This window comes from Eriocheir sinensis, chromosome 28 (assembly GCF_024679095.1).
Source record: "Eriocheir sinensis breed Jianghai 21 chromosome 28, ASM2467909v1, whole genome shotgun sequence".
Classification (NCBI taxonomy): domain Eukaryota; kingdom Metazoa; phylum Arthropoda; class Malacostraca; order Decapoda; family Varunidae; genus Eriocheir; species Eriocheir sinensis.
In genome coordinates, this window is record NC_066536.1 from 17,812,945 (window position 1) to 17,831,226 (window position 18,282).

An 18,282-nucleotide genomic window follows, 5' to 3' on the forward strand; every position below is an offset into this window, starting at 1 on the left:
GTGTGTGTGTGCCATAGACTCCCAAAGGACGAGGACGAGGCGCCGGGGAGCCGTTGCCATGGTTACCTCTGGGCACACGTCGCCGTTGCCATGGTGATGCTGCCGCCGATTGCGTACCTGTGCCGAGGAATGGGATCTCTCTCTCTTTTCGCTGTTTTTCTTTATTTTTTCTATCTATTTCATTCTTTTTCACTCTCATTCTCTCTCTCTCTCTCTCTCTCTCTCTCTCGTTTTCTTTATTTTTCTATCTATTTCATTCTTTCTCTCTCTCTCTCTCTCTCTCTCTCTCTCTCACACGCCAAGTCAAACGGTTTACTCGCAACGTTACTTTTTCTCGCTTAGTTTGAATGGGGAACTCAAGGCTAAAGAGAGAACGGCCGATTGACTGAATAGGAAAGGGATCTTGAAACGCTCCGACTTGAAAGCCTCCCAAAAAAATAAATCCAGGCGTTTTCATGAAGTCTCTAAGGTCGGCATTCTAAGACGCTGCTTCCACCTTTCACGTCAACTATATTCAAAGGCCCCAAATGAGATCAGTCGGGTTTTAGTGACTGGTATTCTAGGCTCATGATACAAAAGAAGGGTCAAACTACCACCTGGGTCATGAAACTGCCTCTTGAAATGCCCGGAACTCCTACGAAAGCCTTGTCAGTATGTGTGCTTCAGTGCGGAAATGTTGTAATGAGTGCAGGTATTTTAGGCTCATGATACAAAAGAAGGGTCAGACTTCCACCTGGGTCATAAAACTGCCTCTAGAAATGCCCAGAACTCCTATGAAAGCCCTGTCAGTATGTGTGCAGGTATTTTAGGCTCATGATACAAAAGAAGGGTCAGACTTCCACCTGGGTCATAAAACTGCCTCTAGAAATGCCCAGAACTCCTATGAAAGCCCTGTCAGTATGTGTGTTTGGGTGCCGGAAAAGTTTAAGAATATAACCTTCTGTCTCGCGTCTCGGGGGCACGCACCAACGCCCTACTGTAATGCGTAATAGACCATGTAGAGAGCAGTCGGGTTGTTGTGGGTGGTATTTTAGGGTCATGATACAAAAGAAGGGTCAAACTACCACCTGGGTCATGAAACTGCCTCTAGAAATGCCCATAACTCCTATGAAAGCCTTGTCAGTAAGTGCGTTTGGGTGCAGAAATGTTTAAGAATATGACCCAGAGAGGTCGGTATTATAAGACTTTCGCTTCTCACATCTGCTATTTCTAAAGGTCAAAGAGAGGGTTAGTCGGGTTCTCATAGTGTTTCTTCAGGTTCATGGTACAGAAGAAGGGTCAAACTACCACCAGGGTCATCAAACTACTCCTGGAAATGCCCACAACTCCTACGAAAGCCTTGTCAAATATGTGTACTTGGGCGACGAAATATCTTATAATACAACCAATCTGTCTGGTGTCTCGGGGGCACGCACTAACGCTCTTCTGTAAAACGTAATAGACCTTGCATGGAGTTTTCTTGTTGGCAGTATCTTGTCTGTCGCCTCGTGTTAAAAGTCGCAGCCTGTCACCTCTCCTTCCCCTCCCCCGTGTCCCGCCCCCAGGGGCACTAGACATACTTGGGGTGCTTCAGTGGGGCTTCAGGGGACGTCAACAAGATGGCCACCACTCCCCGGCGCCCCAGAAGTTAATGACGGATCGCCCAACTTGTGGTGCCGTTTTTCCACCTCCCAGGACAGCGGTTCGCCTCGCCTCCCCGCCGTGGCAGCTGCGGTGGTGCATCACGGTCACTCCCAGTAAATCATTTCCCTCTGAAGAATGCTCGCCGACACGGAAAGTTAAATTAAAGTAATCAGTCTAACTCGTCTCAAAAAAAACTTCAAAACAGATGTGTCAAGTTCCGGCGGGGAAGGCGAGAAAAATCCCCGACATGTGGATCAAGGTGACGAGGATAGACGTTCCCTGGGTTGGTATTCCCTGACGCTTCTGCCTCCCGCGTAAACTATTCCCAAAGGCCGGAAAGGAGATCAGTCGGGTTCTCATGAGTGTTTCCTAAGGTTCAAAGTACAGGACAAGGGGCAGTCTACCACCAGGGTCATAAAACTACCCCAGGAAATGCCCAGTACTCCTATGAAAGCCTTGTCAAATACGAAAGTTTGGGAGTATGGGCCAAACTGTTTTTATTTATCTTATTTTTTTACAGCAAGGGAGGCAGCTCAAGGGAAATAAGCAAAAACAGCAACGATCAAAGCCAGCCCGGGATGTTTTGGTAAATGACGAACAGACGGACACACCGACAACGACGTATAATCATGATCGCCCTTCTCGGAGGCGGGCGGTAATCATAATCAAGCTGTTAAGTGCGTGGCGCGCCTCGGCTCGCGGGGCTCACGGGCAATCAGACGTCGACGCAAAACTGCCGCGGCACATGATGGGCCGCTCGCCGCCTCCTCAAGGGTGCCGGCGAGGCGGCTTAGTGCGAAAGTTTAATTGATTCCACGCCGTGAATCACGCCGCGCCTCCATCCACTACGCAGAGCAACTTTAATTCATTTCAATAATGTAGACTCAGCTGCGTCTTCTCCTTCCAAACAATTTTATTTGTGGGGGAGAATTTGAGAGGAGAATTGGGCGCCGTCACACCCAACCAACGTTCGGTCTTTGTGGCATATTTTAAAACGTACCAGGCTCCAATTATGTCTATTTTCCAAGGCCACAGAGATGACTATAACAAGGTTTTCATTGGTGTTTTTTCCTTTCATGGTGCAGAAATCAAGTCAGACTATCACTAGGGTCACAAAGCAGGCAATGAAAACCACAGCAACTTCTACGAGAGGCTTTGCAACCTGGCGAACTGAGGCGACGAGACGCTTAAGAATACAGACTTTTTCCGTCAATCTTTCTCTCTCTCTGGGGCGTAAAGTTTTGAAGCGACGGAGACAAATTATGGTAATCTACCGCCGCAACTTTCACCCATTCCAATAACGCCGCTGTCAAGATATTCACACCTATAAAATGGAGCTAACTATTTTTTTGTCTCCTTTCTTCAATATTTCTTATGTAAGGACGCACAAGAAGGGGACAAACACACACACACACACACACACACATACACACACACAGACACACGATGCTTCTCTGTCTATCTGTCTATATACCTGCCTATCTATGTATCTATATCTATTTATTTATGTATCTATTTGTCTCTTTATCTATCTATCACAAAACACACATACAACAGCCCTGAACCCAAATTACACACACACACACACACACACACACACACACACACACACACAAACACCGCTTCCGGGACCATCCGCGGGTGTTTGTTCCTTGCACATCGCCGCCGCGGGAGCTGTTTGGAGAATGAGTCATTTCAAGTTCGCGGAGAGTTACATTGCGCCGCGCGAGCCGTCCTTTCACAAACTTAAATGAGCCTCCAAGGAACGGGCTTCGGCTCACCCACGATCGGTCACAACAGACACTTTCATAAATAACATACCCCGCGTACTACCCCGCCGCTGCCTGCCCGCCTGTCTTCTGGGGGCATATATTCTCAAGCATACATATTTAACAAGGTTTTCGTAGGAGTTTTAGGCACTTCCAGGGGTAGTTTAATGTCCCTGGTGGTAGTTTGACTCTTCCTCTGTACCATGAACCTAAAAAAACACCCATGAGGACCCAGTTAGTCTCCTTTTTTGGGTCTTTTTTGGAAACAGTTGATGTGAGAGGCGGATTTTTTTTAGAATGCCGACCCAACTGGACTCTGAAGAACCTGTCGCAAGTGGAGTGTCGCGAGAGTGGAGTTGAGTGGAGTGGCGTGGTGTGATGTGGTTTGTGATGGAGTAACTTGTGGTGGTGTGGAGTGATGTGGAGTGGTTGTGGAGCAGTAAGTGGGTGTGGTCGAAGTTTTTGCGACCATGCTTGTTTTTATCGTTGTTTTATCAGCAGTGTGACTCTCTCTCTCTCTCTCTCTCTCTCTCTCTCTCTCTCTCTCTCTCTCTCTCTCATTCAAGCCTCGTAGTGACTGAATAAACATGACCAACTAACCCTCATTTGACCCTGCGATATCAGTTTGCCGATACCATAATGTGTAGTCAACTGCGTGTGTGCGTGTGTGTGTGTGTGTGTGTGTGAGGTCCATATTATCAAGCATATCTCCACACACCAACACAAACACCAATATTTGATCAGGCTTTCGTAGAGGTGGTTGAGAATTAGTAGTATTTCCATGGGTATAGGATTTGTGAGGCTAGTGCGAGTCTGACGTTGTTATATGTTAGTAGTATTTTCATGGGTATAGGATTTATGAACCTATATATAGTAATATTTAACAAGACTTCTACATCATAAACATACAAAAACACTCATTAGAACCTTTGGAAATACATATGAAAGCCGAAACACAAGCCTGAAAGTGTTTTACAGATTCAAATTTCACATTTACGCAAAAACTCGATAATCTTCAAGCAAAACAGGATAGGGCAGACGGTGGTGGTGGTGATGGATGGGAAGGGATGAGAGTGTTGAGGGTGGTGATGGTGTTGGTGGTGAGCGAGGGAGGGAGAGGTGTGTGTGTGGTGTAGATAGGAGTGGTGAAGGGTTTGGAGGTGACGGAGGCGGTGAAGGAGAGGGATTACATGCTGAAGGGGAGGGAGGCGGGAAAGGGGACGAGATCTGGCCGTCACAAGCACCCGGACCGTCTCGTAGGACTTTAGAAAGACTTGTAGAGATAGATAAATAGATAGATAGATAGATAGATAGATAGATAGATAGATAGATAGAGATAAATAAACAGCTAGAAGGTTTGATTCCGTAGGACTATAGAAAGACTTGTACACATTTCTAACACTCTAGTCTAGGACGAGATAGACATACGAGATAGATAGATAGATAGATAGATAGATAGAGATAAATTTAGATAGATAAATAAGCAACTAGAAGGTTTGATTTCGTAGGACTATAGAAAGACTTGTACGCATTTCTAACACTCAAGTCTTCGACGAGATAGACATACGAGATAGATAGATATATGGATGGATAGCCAGAGATAAGATTGGATATATTTAATTATGCATATAGATGGTTAGCTAGACATATAGACGGCTAGAGATATTCAAACCCTTGACGATGTTGTTAATTTCAATGGTAGATGAAGCCAGGCCCTAAAACCTGTATGTAGCACCTCTATAATATACCTCTATGTCCAACACGATCATAAACAAACAAATCAAAATCTCTACCCTTTCAGCAAGTACATCTAATTTAAATGCTCTTTGATAGTGGAATACCGAAATAATTATCGCCTAAGTTACTAAAGAGGAAGAATCTATATAGTAAAATACTCTCTATAAGTCATGAGATCTCCATTGCGGGGTCTCGTATATACATAAACACAAGGGATAGTGATGATTTGGGTGTATACATATTTTTTAGGATAGGTATTACAAAATATGAGTGTATTGTTGAGGTGTAGGAGGAGGGTCTTTTAATGGGGGGGCGGATGTCTGGCTTGAATGGCGGCGGCGTGAGTGGAGCTTATAATGCCATATCTCCTTCTTGGTGGGAAATATATTATGCTATGAGAGAATGGTTCTTTTAGAAAATCATTCATTAAGGTATTAAAAACAGTTAATTAATGATATCAGCTTTTTGTATACAGTAGGAAGCGCGTAAAATAGGTGACAAATGGCGTTGTGATTGAATGACTTGGCAACACCGCCGCCATCAGATGCCAGGGACAGTAATATCGTACCACTTTGGGCTGAATTGTCGTATTTTGGTTGTAATGAATTATAAAACTAGTATTTGCGACACGAACATGTCACTATAGTTCATACATGGCCATTTCCACACTTTTGTAATCTCTACACTCTTTTCTACATTGTTTGAGAGGTTGGAAGGTTAGTATAAGACATATTTGACAACACGGGTGTAGTTCGTAAGGGAGACAGCTAGGAGATATAGGCGCGGCGTTAATATAACCATTCTTAACTGTAAATTACTTATTTTAATGCTATCATTAAATTATGACTATCGTATGGACGCTATTGTTGATTATACCAGGCACTCTGTTATCGTATGCGCCTAGTAATTATCGTATAGATGGCATCACCGCGAAGGCTCGTGGGCTACGGTGTCATGGTGGGCGCGGGAGTTTGAACCCCTCAAGATGCCTCACAATAACCCAGGTCAGTCCCTCCCCCGGGGCCCCCGTGGCACTGGGCACCACCCGGGCCGGACACGCGAACCTTGGCTCACAGGGAGGCGGCCTCCAGCACCCCGCGCACGCCTGGAGGGGGCCGCGGGAGCCTCACATTGCCACCGCCGCCATGGGACCTCTCGCCAAAATAGTGATAATCAATGACAACACACGGGATTACAGGGCTGCCCGGCCCCCGCGGCCCGCAGCCCCGTGGCTCACGTGATGGGGCAGGCTGGCGGTGTGGTGGGCATGGTGGCGGGGCCGGGGGGCGGCCGTGGGCGGCGAGTGACCAGCGGGAGGGCGTGATGGCCCGCCCTGCTGCCTGGCCGGGCGCGGCGTCCGAGTGCCGTGGTGTGCTGCCCCGGGCCAGGGCCTGCTGCCCAAGGCAAGGGTCAGGCCTGCTGCCCAAGGCAAGGGTCAGGCCTGCTGGCCAGGGCCTGCTGCCTCCCACTACAGGGGGCGGCAGGCCCCTGCGTCATGGTCAGGCTGGGGCCTTGGCTGCTGTCAACCCACAAAAAAAAAAAGAAAAAAAAAAAACTTCCATTGCTGCTTCCCTTTGGTGTTTGTGTTCTTCCCTCTGATAGTTTTTAGTTGATATGAGTGTTCTGCTGCCTCACTTAGTCTGTAAACGAGTATATATTAAATACAAGATGCCCAGTGCCCAAGGTGGTGGTATAATGAGGGTTGAGGGGGCAAGGCCCCCACACTTAGATTTCTTACATAAATGCACCTGTCTGCTAGTGACCCCAAGGAGGGCCAGGGGTGTGTAGCCCCCTGTTAGTTAGAGTGGAACACTGCTGTTGTATTTTAGCCGCGGTGGGCTGTGGGTTGTGGCTGCCTCGGGACACCATACGGTAGGCTGCTGCTGAACAGTAACTTGTAGTCTTCTGTAAATGTGTCATAATGTCTGTCATCTCCCCAAGCAGTGTTGCAGTGGCTGCTGGTCCTGTATCTCACCCCCTCCTCTTAGTCCTGTGTATATGTGTATCAGTGTTGTTCTTCCCCTAGACAAGGATGGCAGCGAGGGCAGCAACACGGTCTTCATTGACACCTCGGCCCTCGGGGAGTTGTCGAGCCAGCTGACACCACAGGATCTTGAGAGTCTGGTGGGCTTCAACATCCACCAGTCAGACCTCGAGGCCCTGCAGGATGCCGCCGAGGCTCATGTAAGGACCACTCTTGGGGGTTCCTATAAGCTGTAAATGCAGGAAGTTTGTTTATCGTTAGTGTTTTGTATTTTACTTTGAGCTTCTAAAGTTTGCACAGTTAGGATATGTTGGTGAAATTAAGTGAGCAGTGTGTCACGTATGTTGTGTGTGTGTGTGTATGGGTGTATGGGTTTTGTATATTGGAATTTCACTTACCAAAACTTACCTTGCTTATGTAGAAGCTTAGAAGTCTTCCTATCCTGAATTATTTTTGTTCGTCTTACTAATGTTTATTTCACTGCAGAATTAAAATTGCTAGGGTCTATAGGTAAATCCCACTATTATTCTTATTTATTTACCTATTTATTTATTTTTTGTAGGTGGTGGACACGTCGGGGGTGCTCATATCGGATGGGGTGGCGGTGGGCAACATAGTGGAGGTGGATGGGGGTGAGGGCGGTGTGCTGGAGGAGACGCAGCAGCTGGACACCCACGGCCACCACCAGCCCATGGAGGTGGACTCGCTCACCGACCATGACCAGGTCATCGGTGAGTCCTGGGCAGTGTTGAGTGACCTCGAGAATTCAGGTCACACTAAATACATATCCTCTTCTTCTTTTTCTTCACTTTCTTGATCATTTTCTTTTTTCTTAGAACTTTTACCTCTTCTGTTTTCTTCTTTATCTGTTACAAGAATTTGGTAGACTCAAAATTCCATCCCTTCATTACTACTCTTTCATAACCTACAATTGCCACTGTTCACACACCCGCCCTCGACTCCTCCCATGCAGGCGATATGGACATGCTGCAGGGGAGCGGTGAGCTGATGAGCATGGCCGGGGAGGAGCTGGCATCCGGGGGGGAGGGCACCACCACCTCGGCCCTGTTGGCGGCTGTGTCCTCTGGTGACTCCTCCTCCTCCTCCTCCTCACAGATAGTCTTGGAGGCGCCCCAGCTGATCAAGAGCCAGGGCCAGTTTGTTGTCCTGCAGCAGAACCAGGTGAATACTTGTGGCTTCAATATAAGGAATGAGTTGGCACAAAAGACAAAAATAACTCACTCTTCCCGGCGGTGATAATTTGCTACCAGTCAATAATGTATTCAGCAAAAGCAAAACAAAAACTAGTTAGCAGGCATGTCATTGTTTTTCACCAGAGTATTAATTAAGATGTTCCCTTTAATGTTCCCAGCAAAACAACATCTCGCTGGGCTCGATGACCAACCGCATCATCACGTCGGGCGGCCAGGTGGTGAGCACGGTGTCGGGCCTGAGCAGCAGCAACAACAGCAAGCCGGTGGTGGTGAACACGTCTCAGCTCAGCGGGGGCGTGCGCCAGCAGATGGTGGTCACCTCCCAGGCCCACCCGGTGCGCACATTGCAGTTCAAACAGTCCTCGCAGGCACAAACACACAGCAGCAGTGGGGTGAGTGGAGGGCTGTGAGCCTGGTGGTTATGGCCTCTTTTTGGCAGGAATTTGGACCACGCATGGGTTTCATCTTGATCCAAAGTAATGTTTTCATGAATTTGACAGGACTTTGTATTCCCATCCATATAAATTTTAGCCGAATTTTTCTTGTTTGTTGGAACCTGTTGTGAGGCCAAGCCTTGAGAAACCGACTCTTGGTTAACCCGGTAGCTGCGGGGATCGTGTTTCTAAAAGGCCTCTAAGCAAAAAAAATGAGAAAAATGCATCACTCACGCAAACCATTTCATAATATATATCAGTGCACTTGTGATCAGTTTATGCATCATCTATTTTTGGGGTTTATATCATGGCAAAAATTTGGCCCATTGCTTGTACACGATAAAGCCACAATTTTGGCCCGTCGCTTCTACCGGATTAAAAGAAAGTGAAAATGGAGCACACAACAAATGCACAAGTACTGTTTCCTGACCCTGAATTTAAGTCCCATCATAACAAAACAAGATATGATGATGAAAACCTAATGGTGTTTCTGCCTCTCCCTCTCCAGACGGTGACCAAGGTGATCATCAGCAGCCAGGCCGGCGGCGGCATCAGCAGCATGGGCGGCCAGCAGGTGCGCCTCATCACCAGCCAGAGTAGCAGTTCGGGCTCTTCCACCACGGCCTCGCCCGCCAAGCTAACGCTGCAGCAGGCACAGCATGTTGGCTTCATGCCCCCCACCAAGCCTCTCTCTCAGTCCCCGAACAAGGTGAGGGATGGCCAGTAACCTTGACTCAGGCCAGGAACTGATATTATCTTTCTTCAGTCACTCCTCTTAACTCTTTTGCTGGAACAGAGAGTAACGGGCTTTTTTTTTTTCATTGTTTCCTTTTTTTTTTTTTTCCCTTGAGCTGTTCCTTTGCTGTAAAAAAAAAAATGCTCCCACTTGCTCAAGCCACCAAATTAGATTGTATTTATCTATATATTTTATTTATCCTGTCTATTTTAGCTATTGTGGAAGTAGTGGAATGGCAGACTAAGCTAGATCATTTTATACCTATTTTATTTATCCTGTCTATTTTAGCTATTGTGGAAGTAGTTGAATGGTAAACTAAGCTAGATCATTTTATATCTATTGTGAAAGTACCATAGTTGATTTGTTCACTATGACAAGAATGAAGTGTAAAAGTACAGGTCATCGGAATAGAAAGCAGTCAGTTAATTCTTCTGTGTAGTGCACCAAGCCATTGCTTTCTACACCAGTGACCTAATGTTTCTGAGATGCCAGTGATGGTCTGAAAAATCATTAAGATACTGCAAAAATGGAACAAGAAGGAACATCATGCAGTGACAGGCCAAAGCATCTCGCTGCCCAGACCTAGAGGCAGGCTCACAATGCTAACCGTGTGCAATGTTACCAGATTATCGTACGCATAACATTGTGTTTTCTGGTTTCTGGCCCATAAATATTGCAAAAAAGAGCATCAGTAATTACCGATTTTAACAATAATTATAAATGCATATCGTTATCTTTGTGGGTGCGATAGTTTTTGGTCAGAAATCGGCAAAAACAATACGGCAAGTATGACAATCTGGTAACGTTGACCGTGTGTCCGTCTGTCAGATTGTAGTGCAGCGGGTGAGCATGGGTGGCATGTCCCCCGTCAAGAGTCCCAGCAAGTTGGTCCCTGTCTCTCTGGCCTCCAAGTCACCCACCAAGATTGCGCCGGCCCCGCCCTCGTCACAGGTGGGTGTGCATTGGGGCTGTGGCTGCTCCTTTGGCTTCTCGTCCTCAATAAGTCCATAGCCTGTATTGTTAACCCGTCCGCTGCGATTGGAACGAATTTGGCTTTCACTGGTAGCCTAATAACATATACTCTCAGGTCTTTCTCTGGCTCTGTGGTGGATAGTGGAGTGTTTTCCATGTGGTATTGGTATGCCGGATAGCCCCTCCCAAGGTGCAGGACTTTACATTTTTCTTCATTGAATTGTAGCAGCCACTTTTTGATCCATTTCTGTTGCTTGGTGATGTCTTCTTGTAGGAAATCCACAGTCAACGGGTTAAATGTATCGATGCCTCATTTCACCTGCTTGAAACGCCTCTTGTACGTAGAAGTTGCTGGGGTTTTCATGGACTGTTTTGTGATTCTGGAGATCGTTTTATCTGACTCCTGCATCTTGAACGGGAAAATCACCCAAGAAAACCCTCTTAATCCTCTCTGTGGCCTTGGAAATTAGTCGTAATGGGAGCCTGATACATTCAATAATATGAACTTAGGGGTTGTGGCTTCTTGTGGTTGTTGTTATCTTTAGAAGCTGTGAACTTGCCTCCTTTAGATCCTCAACAGGTTCAGGCAAACCTCTAACCCTATTGTTACTCTATTATACTCATTTTCTTATATGCTGTTATTCACATACTTACTGTTTGTCCTTCTTATATGTAGGCTTTAGCTCATGCATATCATTCCCTTTCTAACATGGCTCATCCTGGTGCATCAAGACACCTCTCCACTCGATATTGACCTCTCTTTACTTTTGTCTGTTGTGGGAGCGGTGAGTAGCAAGCTTTTTTTTTTCAGCTGTCTCCTTTGTTGTAAAAAAACAAATAAATAAATAACAGTACTGACCGAGTGTTTTCATTCCAGACGCTGACGCACCAGGTGAGCAGCAGTGGGGCCGTCAGGAACATTCTCTCAAGTCCGCAGAAAATTGTCATCAAAAGCAGTGTTCCTCAGCCTGGGCAGGTGAGCATTGTCAGGGAGGTGCACTTGTAAATGAGAGCTGCCTGAAGTCATGTGTATGGATGTGGTTAAGTCCATGGCCTGAGGCGTCTAGAGCAGGGGTTCCCAACTGGGGGGTCTTGAAGCCTTGATAGAAACAGACAGCTTGGGAGAATGATTTTTATAGCTTATCATTTTGAGTGTTTTCTGTTGTTTTATTCTACTGGTGCTATGTGCTCAGAGGTCTAGAGTGCAGGCAGTGGAAATGAGTTATTTGAGGAGTTCATGTGGTATGAGTAGAATGGATGGAATGAGTAATGGAAGGGTGTATGAGCATTTTGGAATTGAAGGGAAGAAGTGCGGAGTGGTAGAAGAAGTGAAGCGACTGACTTTAAAGTGGTTTGGTCATATGGAGTGAATGGAGGAGAGTAAGATTGTTAGCAGTTTTTAGGTGGTTATTTAGGTGATACGTGTTAAGTTTGTTGTTGATATTCAGGCTTACGGTTACTTCACTGTCCGGGCCGGAGTCACCGTTGCCTGCTTCACCAGTTGATTGAAATTAGTGAGATAACAAAAGGCCTTTCCATAAGTCGTGAATATGAGTGATATAAATATGGCTGAGCGGATTGCCTTAATTCACTTCTGAGTTTTTGTTTCTTTTCTCTCTCACTGGTACACAAAACTTGTGTGGTTGTTTTGTATCAACTTGTATTTACAGTCTTAAAGTAAATTACAGTATGTGAGCAGTCTTAAAGTAAATTACAGTATGTGAGCGGTCGCACTAAGTAAAGGGAGCCACACCTGAAGCGGCGCACACGTCTTTGTCGTCTGCTTCCTCCCCGCTTTCTCTCCTGCTCCTGGTGCTGCCCGCTGCTTTTATCTGCATCGTTTGCTCGCCGGAAGTATGAACCTTCCGGTGTCAACGATGCAGATTCGCCAGAACTTTCCATCTTCCGGTGACTACGGTGCAGACTCTAGTGTCAGCAACACTCTCTCACTCAAGGTATAAACAGTTACGTGTCCAATAACATCCTGTGGCATGAGCCTGAGCTGGTGTCTCGACACATACATTCATACATTCACATGTACATGATATTACATATATACATTAGTGCCTTACAAGATGACCAGGAGGGTGTGTGTGAGTGAGATAGAGGGAGGGAATGTTAGAGGACGACCTCCAGTGAAATGGAGAGATAGGGTAGAGGAATATGTTAGGGAGAGGGGGGAAAGATCAGTGAGAAACTATGAGCAGGCAAGGAGGGAGTGCCTGAATAGAGAGAGATGGAAACTCTTCTGCCATGGCCATCCCCTGGTGGGAGCTCCTAGGAGCAGGTGTCGATGAGATGATGATGATGATGCTATTTGCTTCTGCTGGTGAGTGTTGAGAGGGAACATCATAGTATCTTTTGGAGGGCATCAGGGCTGGGTAAATATGAGTATTTAAATATTGTGATTAGCAAACTGCTGATGTCAGGGTGTCTTGTGGCTTTCAGGATTTTCAGAAAAGGGTCACAAGTGCAAGAACATCGAGAGCCACCAGATTAGAGGATGTGTTCACCCTGTTTGCCTATACTCTTTACAGGGGACCGTCAGCACCGTCCGCAGTGGCCAGATCGTCACCTCTGGGGGTCAGCAAGTCATCAAGATCCCTGCCAGCCAGGTGCAGCAGCTGACGTCACAGCAGCAGAACGTGCAAGTCCTCTCGAATAAGGTGAGTAGTGATGTGTGATAGGCTTCCCCAGGAGTACAGGAAGGCTTGGGCAAAGAACACAGATGTAGCAAACTTGGTACTAACTCATTCCTCTATTCTCTCTCTCTTCCTTTCCTCATTTCCTACTTCCTAATTTCCTTTCCTCCTTTCTTCATATCTGAATTCAATCCTCCGTTATCCTCTCCCTCCTCCTTTCTCTCCTCCCTTTCTACCTCCCAATTCTCTTCCCTCCCTTCTTCATTTCTGAACTCATTCCTCCTTCATCCTCCTTTCTCTCCCCTCTCTCTCTATCTCCTCCCTTTCTACTTCCCAATTCTCTTCCCTCCATTCTTTGTTCTATACATGACATCAATTTAAAGAAAGGCTCACTTATCATGATCCTCCTTCAGGGGAATGATCATGAGTGATGAAAGTAAGGAAGAGGAGGAGGAGATGAGTACCCTTGCAAAATGTATGGATATAGAGAGAGAAATGGGTGTTATTCCTCATTTTTTCTTCTATTGGAGCAGTATAGTGGACTTTCCTGTTGATGTCATTGTTTAATTGCCCTTGAGGTGCTTCCCTTGCTGTTAAAAAAATATGTGTTAGAAAGGAGGAAGATGTAGATGGCTGTTGAGAGTGGGTGTTATGCCTCTCACACCTGTTTCAGATGAACTACATACGGCTTGTGAGTCCCGGCGTGGGTGGTGGCGGCGGGGGGGGAGGGAGCACCGCCACGTTCATGCGTCCGACTCCGCCCGCCAACAAGCCTATCGCACCTGCCGCCTCTCAGCCCATCAAGATCAAAGCCATGCCCATAGCACCAAACCAGAGCGTAAGTAGTTTCTCTTATTTACTAACCAGAGTGTAAGTTGCTGTTTCCTTTTTTTACTAACCAGGTGTAAGTTGTTTCTCTTATTTAGTAACCAGAGTGTAAGTTGTTGTTTCTCTTTTACTAACCAGAGTGTAAGTTGTTGCTCTTTACTTACTAACCAGAGTGTAAGTTGTTTCTTATAAATATGTAAAGTCAACCACCAAGAAAATGAAAGTTCGTTTATGTCCATTTTATCACCCTCGGCTTCCTCCCCAGGGCACCAAGCAGCGGGTGATCATCCCAGTCTCGGGGTCTGTGACGGGGTCCAACATGTCCGGCAGCGTGCCACAGACCAACCTGACGCTGCCCGCCTCCGCCTTGCCGCCCGGGGTGCTCTCCAACACACAGCCGGGCTCAGTGGTCATGATCCCGGCACACTACATGTCTCAGGTAATAGGAAGGGGAATGTATGGATTACTGTGTGTCTTTGCCTCTCTGTTTCTTGTTTTTTTCTTAATTTTATTTTTATTTTTTTATTTTATTATTTTTTTTTACAGTAAGCAAGGACTGTCACCTGTCATCACCCTCTTTCTTACTTTTTTCTTCTTTTTCTTCTTCCTTGTTTTCCTCTTTGTTCTATTCTTTTTCCTTCATTTTTTTCTTTCTTTTTTCCTGTTTTACATTTGTTTACTATTAGCATGATCGTGTAGCTTCCAGACTTAATAAACTTTCACACCATTGATAGTACGACTCCTTTTTAATGTTTGTTTACCATTGATGTTGGTCGTGTAGCTTTCAGACTTATTAACCCATCCTCTGTGATTGGCACAGATTTCGCCTTCACTGGTAGCCTGGTAACACATACTCCCAGGTCTTTCTCTGCCTATTTGGTGGGTAGTGGAGTGTTTCCCATGTGGTATTGGTGTGCTGGATATCCCCTCCCAAGGTGCAGGACTTTACATTTTTCTTCATTGAATTGTAGCAGCCACTTTTGGTTCCATTCCTGTAGCTTGGTGATCTGCAGTTAAGGGGTTAAAATTTCACACCATGATAACACAAGTCCTCCCTCCATTCACAGCTCCAGTCCAACACGACCAGCAACAGCACAGTCCAGGCGTCCAATCAGCCCACCCCCGGCACTATCATCCCCCACACGCCCAAGCCTCAGCCCTCACGCACAATCATAGATGCTAACGGGATTAGACCAAGAAAACCCTGCAACTGTACAAAAAGCCAGTGTCTTAAGTTGTAAGTATATTTGATGTTCTCCTGCATTCTAAAGGTATTCAAATCTTGGCATGTGTTCAAGAATGGCCATTATGATGAAAATACTTATATTAAACATGCAACTAGCACCTTGACTTAATGTATAATTCTTCAGTGGAGGAATTTACAGTATTTTTTTTTTCCACCACATAATCATTCAGCATATTTAATGACAGAGAATGAACAGGTGAAGACTATTTTTCTCTCATGCTGTTTTTTGTATTTCCTGCCCAGATATTGTGATTGTTTTGCAAATGGAGAGTTTTGTAACAACTGCAACTGTGCCAACTGCTTCAACAATCTAGGCCACGAGGAGGACAGGCAGAAGGCCATCAAGGCGTGTTTGGACAGGAACCCCCAAGCCTTCAGGCCCAAGATTGGCAAGGGTGGAAGCGACAATGAGAGGCGACACAACAAAGGGTGCAACTGCAAGCGCTCAGGCTGCCTCAAGAACTACTGTGAATGCTACGAGGTAACGACTGCACTAGGTTGTGTTTGTGCACGAAGGACAATGATTTCTTTTTAACCCGTCTGCTGCGATTGGCACTATTTGGCTTTCACTGGTAGGCTGGTATCATGTACTCCCAGGTCTTTCTCTGCCTCCGTGGTGGATAGTGGAGTGTTTCCCATGTGGTATTGGTATGCTGGATGTCCCCTCCTGCAGGACTTTACATTTTTCTTTCTTTGGATTGTAGCAGCCAATTTTTGTTCCATTCCTGTAGCTTGGTGATGTCTTCTTGTATGAAATTCACAGTCAAGGGGTTAAGTAATGTCAAGTTTCAGTTTGCAGTGAGCATCATCATGTAATTCAACTTTTGGAACTGAAAAAGGTTTAAATATGTCACCCATTAGTCATAGTATTTTCAAAGTCAGTCAGCTAAATTTTTCCTTCAGACCTACCTCATAGATTCTACCATTTACTTTGATCATTGAGTCCATGTGTGTTGCTTTCAGGCCAAGATCCCGTGCTCCAACATGTGCAAATGTGTTGGCTGCAAGAACGTGGACATGACGCCGGCACCAGAGCGCAAGGGGCTGATGCAGTTGGCGGAGTGTGCCGAGGCGCGCGTCAACCAGCAGAAGGCTGTCAAATCAAAGTTGCCATCCTTCTCACACCACTCTCCAAACAAAATGATTCTTCCCACCATTTCTAAGTAAGTTTTGTTCTGATAATGTATTCCCATGTTCCAAGTTCTCCCTTACTGAGAGATGTATGCAAGAGTTAACCAGCATCTTTACTCTTTCATCCCTCACGCTGGTAAACTCTGGGACAATCTTCATTCATCTGTATTTCCTCTTGCCTGCGACTTGAACTCTTTCAAGAGGAGAGTATCAGGACACCTCTCTTCCCAAAATTGACCTCTCTTTTGGCCACTCCTCTCAACTCTTTATAGGACCAGTGATTTGAGGGACTTTTTTTTCATTATTGTTTTATTTTTCTGCCTCTGAGCTGTTTCCTTTGCTGTAAAATCAAAATAAATAAATAAATAAAATCACCAACTTAAACACCCACAGCAGCTTCAATTGTTTTCCTCTGCCTCGTTTAGAAATTATACCAGTCAAACCGTAACCTTTCTTTCCTTACAGATCCGGGTACTGTCGAATGAACCAGGAGGTGGTGGAGGCGACGTGCCAGTGCTTGTTGGCGCAGGCTGACAAGGCTGAGAAGACCAAGGTGTCGGCGGCCCAGTTGGAGCAGACCGTCATCTCGGAGTTCTCTCGATGCCTCATGCAGATCATCGGCAGCTACACCTCACGATCCAGAGGTGAGTGAGGATTTTGTATCGCGCTGTTAGAACATTTCCTTGCACTGTATAATTAGTAAGCCCACTCTTTGCTGTAATTCTTAGTCTGTTTTCATAAGATTTTGTAGCTTTCAACCAAAATGTATATACTATTTGCATTTTTTTTCACTCAACACATACATCATTTCACATTTCACTATATCAATAAAGTACACAAATGGATACAGAAAGAAATACTGTGACATAGTTGGTGTGTGTGTGAATAATTATAAGGAAAAACATGGTCTTTTTTTCTTGTCTAATAAATCCCATGTCTTCTTTCAGGCCTGGGGGACACTTAGCAACAGTAGTGGTCCTTCCCTGTACATATATACATTAGAGTTTTATCAAGTCATGTACATAGTATGAAGTGAAATGTATATTTTTTTTCTCGCATTAGTCTGAAAAAAGGAGTGTATTTTTATTTGTATTTATAATTATTTGTCTTTAGTTATTTTTTTAAGCAAGTTCCCAGTGGAATGTAAAGTTTAGTCTCGGCCAGAGTGTTGGTTCCCTTTTTTCTCTCTAACACGGAAGATTTTTTCAGGTTTATGTATAATTTGCGTTCTCTCTCTCCTTTTTGTATAAACTCTTCACAAATTAGATCTACTTTGTAATTTTCCCTTCTCATAGAAATTATCAATAGTTTGTATTCTATATATGTAAATTTGGTTATGAGGAATGTCTGATTTCAAAAACTGTTGTCTTATATTCCTTAATCAACACTGAGGTCGCCTGAATATGTTGACAAGCAGCATCAGTCGCACATCGGAGGTGGACAGAGTGTATGTGCCTTAGGGTGAGCACTTGAAGCTAAAAGGACTGTCTTTTTTCTGGGGTTTACTACATGGTTTTATGGTTTCATCTCCTTTGGTTTTCACAAAGGACGTGGCCACAACAGAAAGTTCTCCAGCTGTGTGCATCTTCCCCTACCCACCCGGTTCTTGCTTTCAGGTATCTTGTATATATTAAGTCAACACTAGACAGTCAGTGGTTATAGTCAAACCATTTCAAATATCCGTTTGGGCATTTGATTCTGCGGGTCCTTTCCTCCCCTCTGCTCCGCCACACAGTCCCAACACTTATTTTCCCCTCATATGTTACCTATGGATAACATATGAGAGGAAGGGATAGGTGTTGGGATTGTGTGGCAGAGCAGAGGGGAGGAAAGGACCCACGGAATCGAACGCCCAAATGGACTTATTTGAAATGTCTTAACTACATATTATTGATGGAAGTGAATGGAAATAAACATCCTGTAAAAATTCAGCACCTTATGGACAGGTTTAGATGGCATTTTTAAG

General features: G+C 45.3%; 1 protein-coding gene across 3 annotated transcripts; it reads left to right on the forward strand.

Moving 5' to 3' along the window:
• Positions 1 to 6,030: 6,030 nt before the first annotated feature.
• LOC127004677 (protein lin-54 homolog) lies at positions 6,031 to 17,581 on the forward strand. 3 transcript variants are annotated; one of them, XM_050872764.1, is made up of 16 exons: positions 6,031 to 6,133; positions 7,156 to 7,313; positions 7,676 to 7,844; positions 8,087 to 8,295; positions 8,486 to 8,719; positions 9,270 to 9,470; positions 10,326 to 10,448; positions 11,347 to 11,445; positions 13,007 to 13,135; positions 13,785 to 13,949; positions 14,205 to 14,378; positions 15,007 to 15,176; positions 15,429 to 15,666; positions 16,149 to 16,348; positions 16,782 to 16,960; positions 17,264 to 17,581. In XM_050872764.1, exons 1-16 carry the CDS (start codon positions 6,115 to 6,117, stop codon positions 17,278 to 17,280), a joined length of 2,484 nt encoding a protein of 827 aa, XP_050728721.1. In that variant the 5' UTR covers positions 6,031 to 6,114; the 3' UTR covers positions 17,281 to 17,581. The 3 variants fall into 3 exon arrangements, with proteins under 3 accessions (XP_050728721.1, XP_050728722.1, XP_050728723.1); XM_050872766.1 differs by lacking the exon at positions 6,031 to 6,133 and adding an exon at positions 6,169 to 7,001; XM_050872765.1 differs by lacking the exon at positions 10,326 to 10,448.
• Positions 17,582 to 18,282: the final 701 nt, after the last annotated feature.

Coding starts and splice junctions, on each gene's coding strand:
- LOC127004677 (XM_050872764.1), top strand. Junction 7,314..7,675: donor AGGATGCCGCCGAGGCTCAT/GTAAGGACCACT, acceptor TATTTTTTGTAG/GTGGTGGACACGTCGGGGGT. Junction 15,177..15,428: donor AAAAGCCAGTGTCTTAAGTT/GTAAGTATATTT, acceptor TTTCCTGCCCAG/ATATTGTGATTGTTTTGCAA.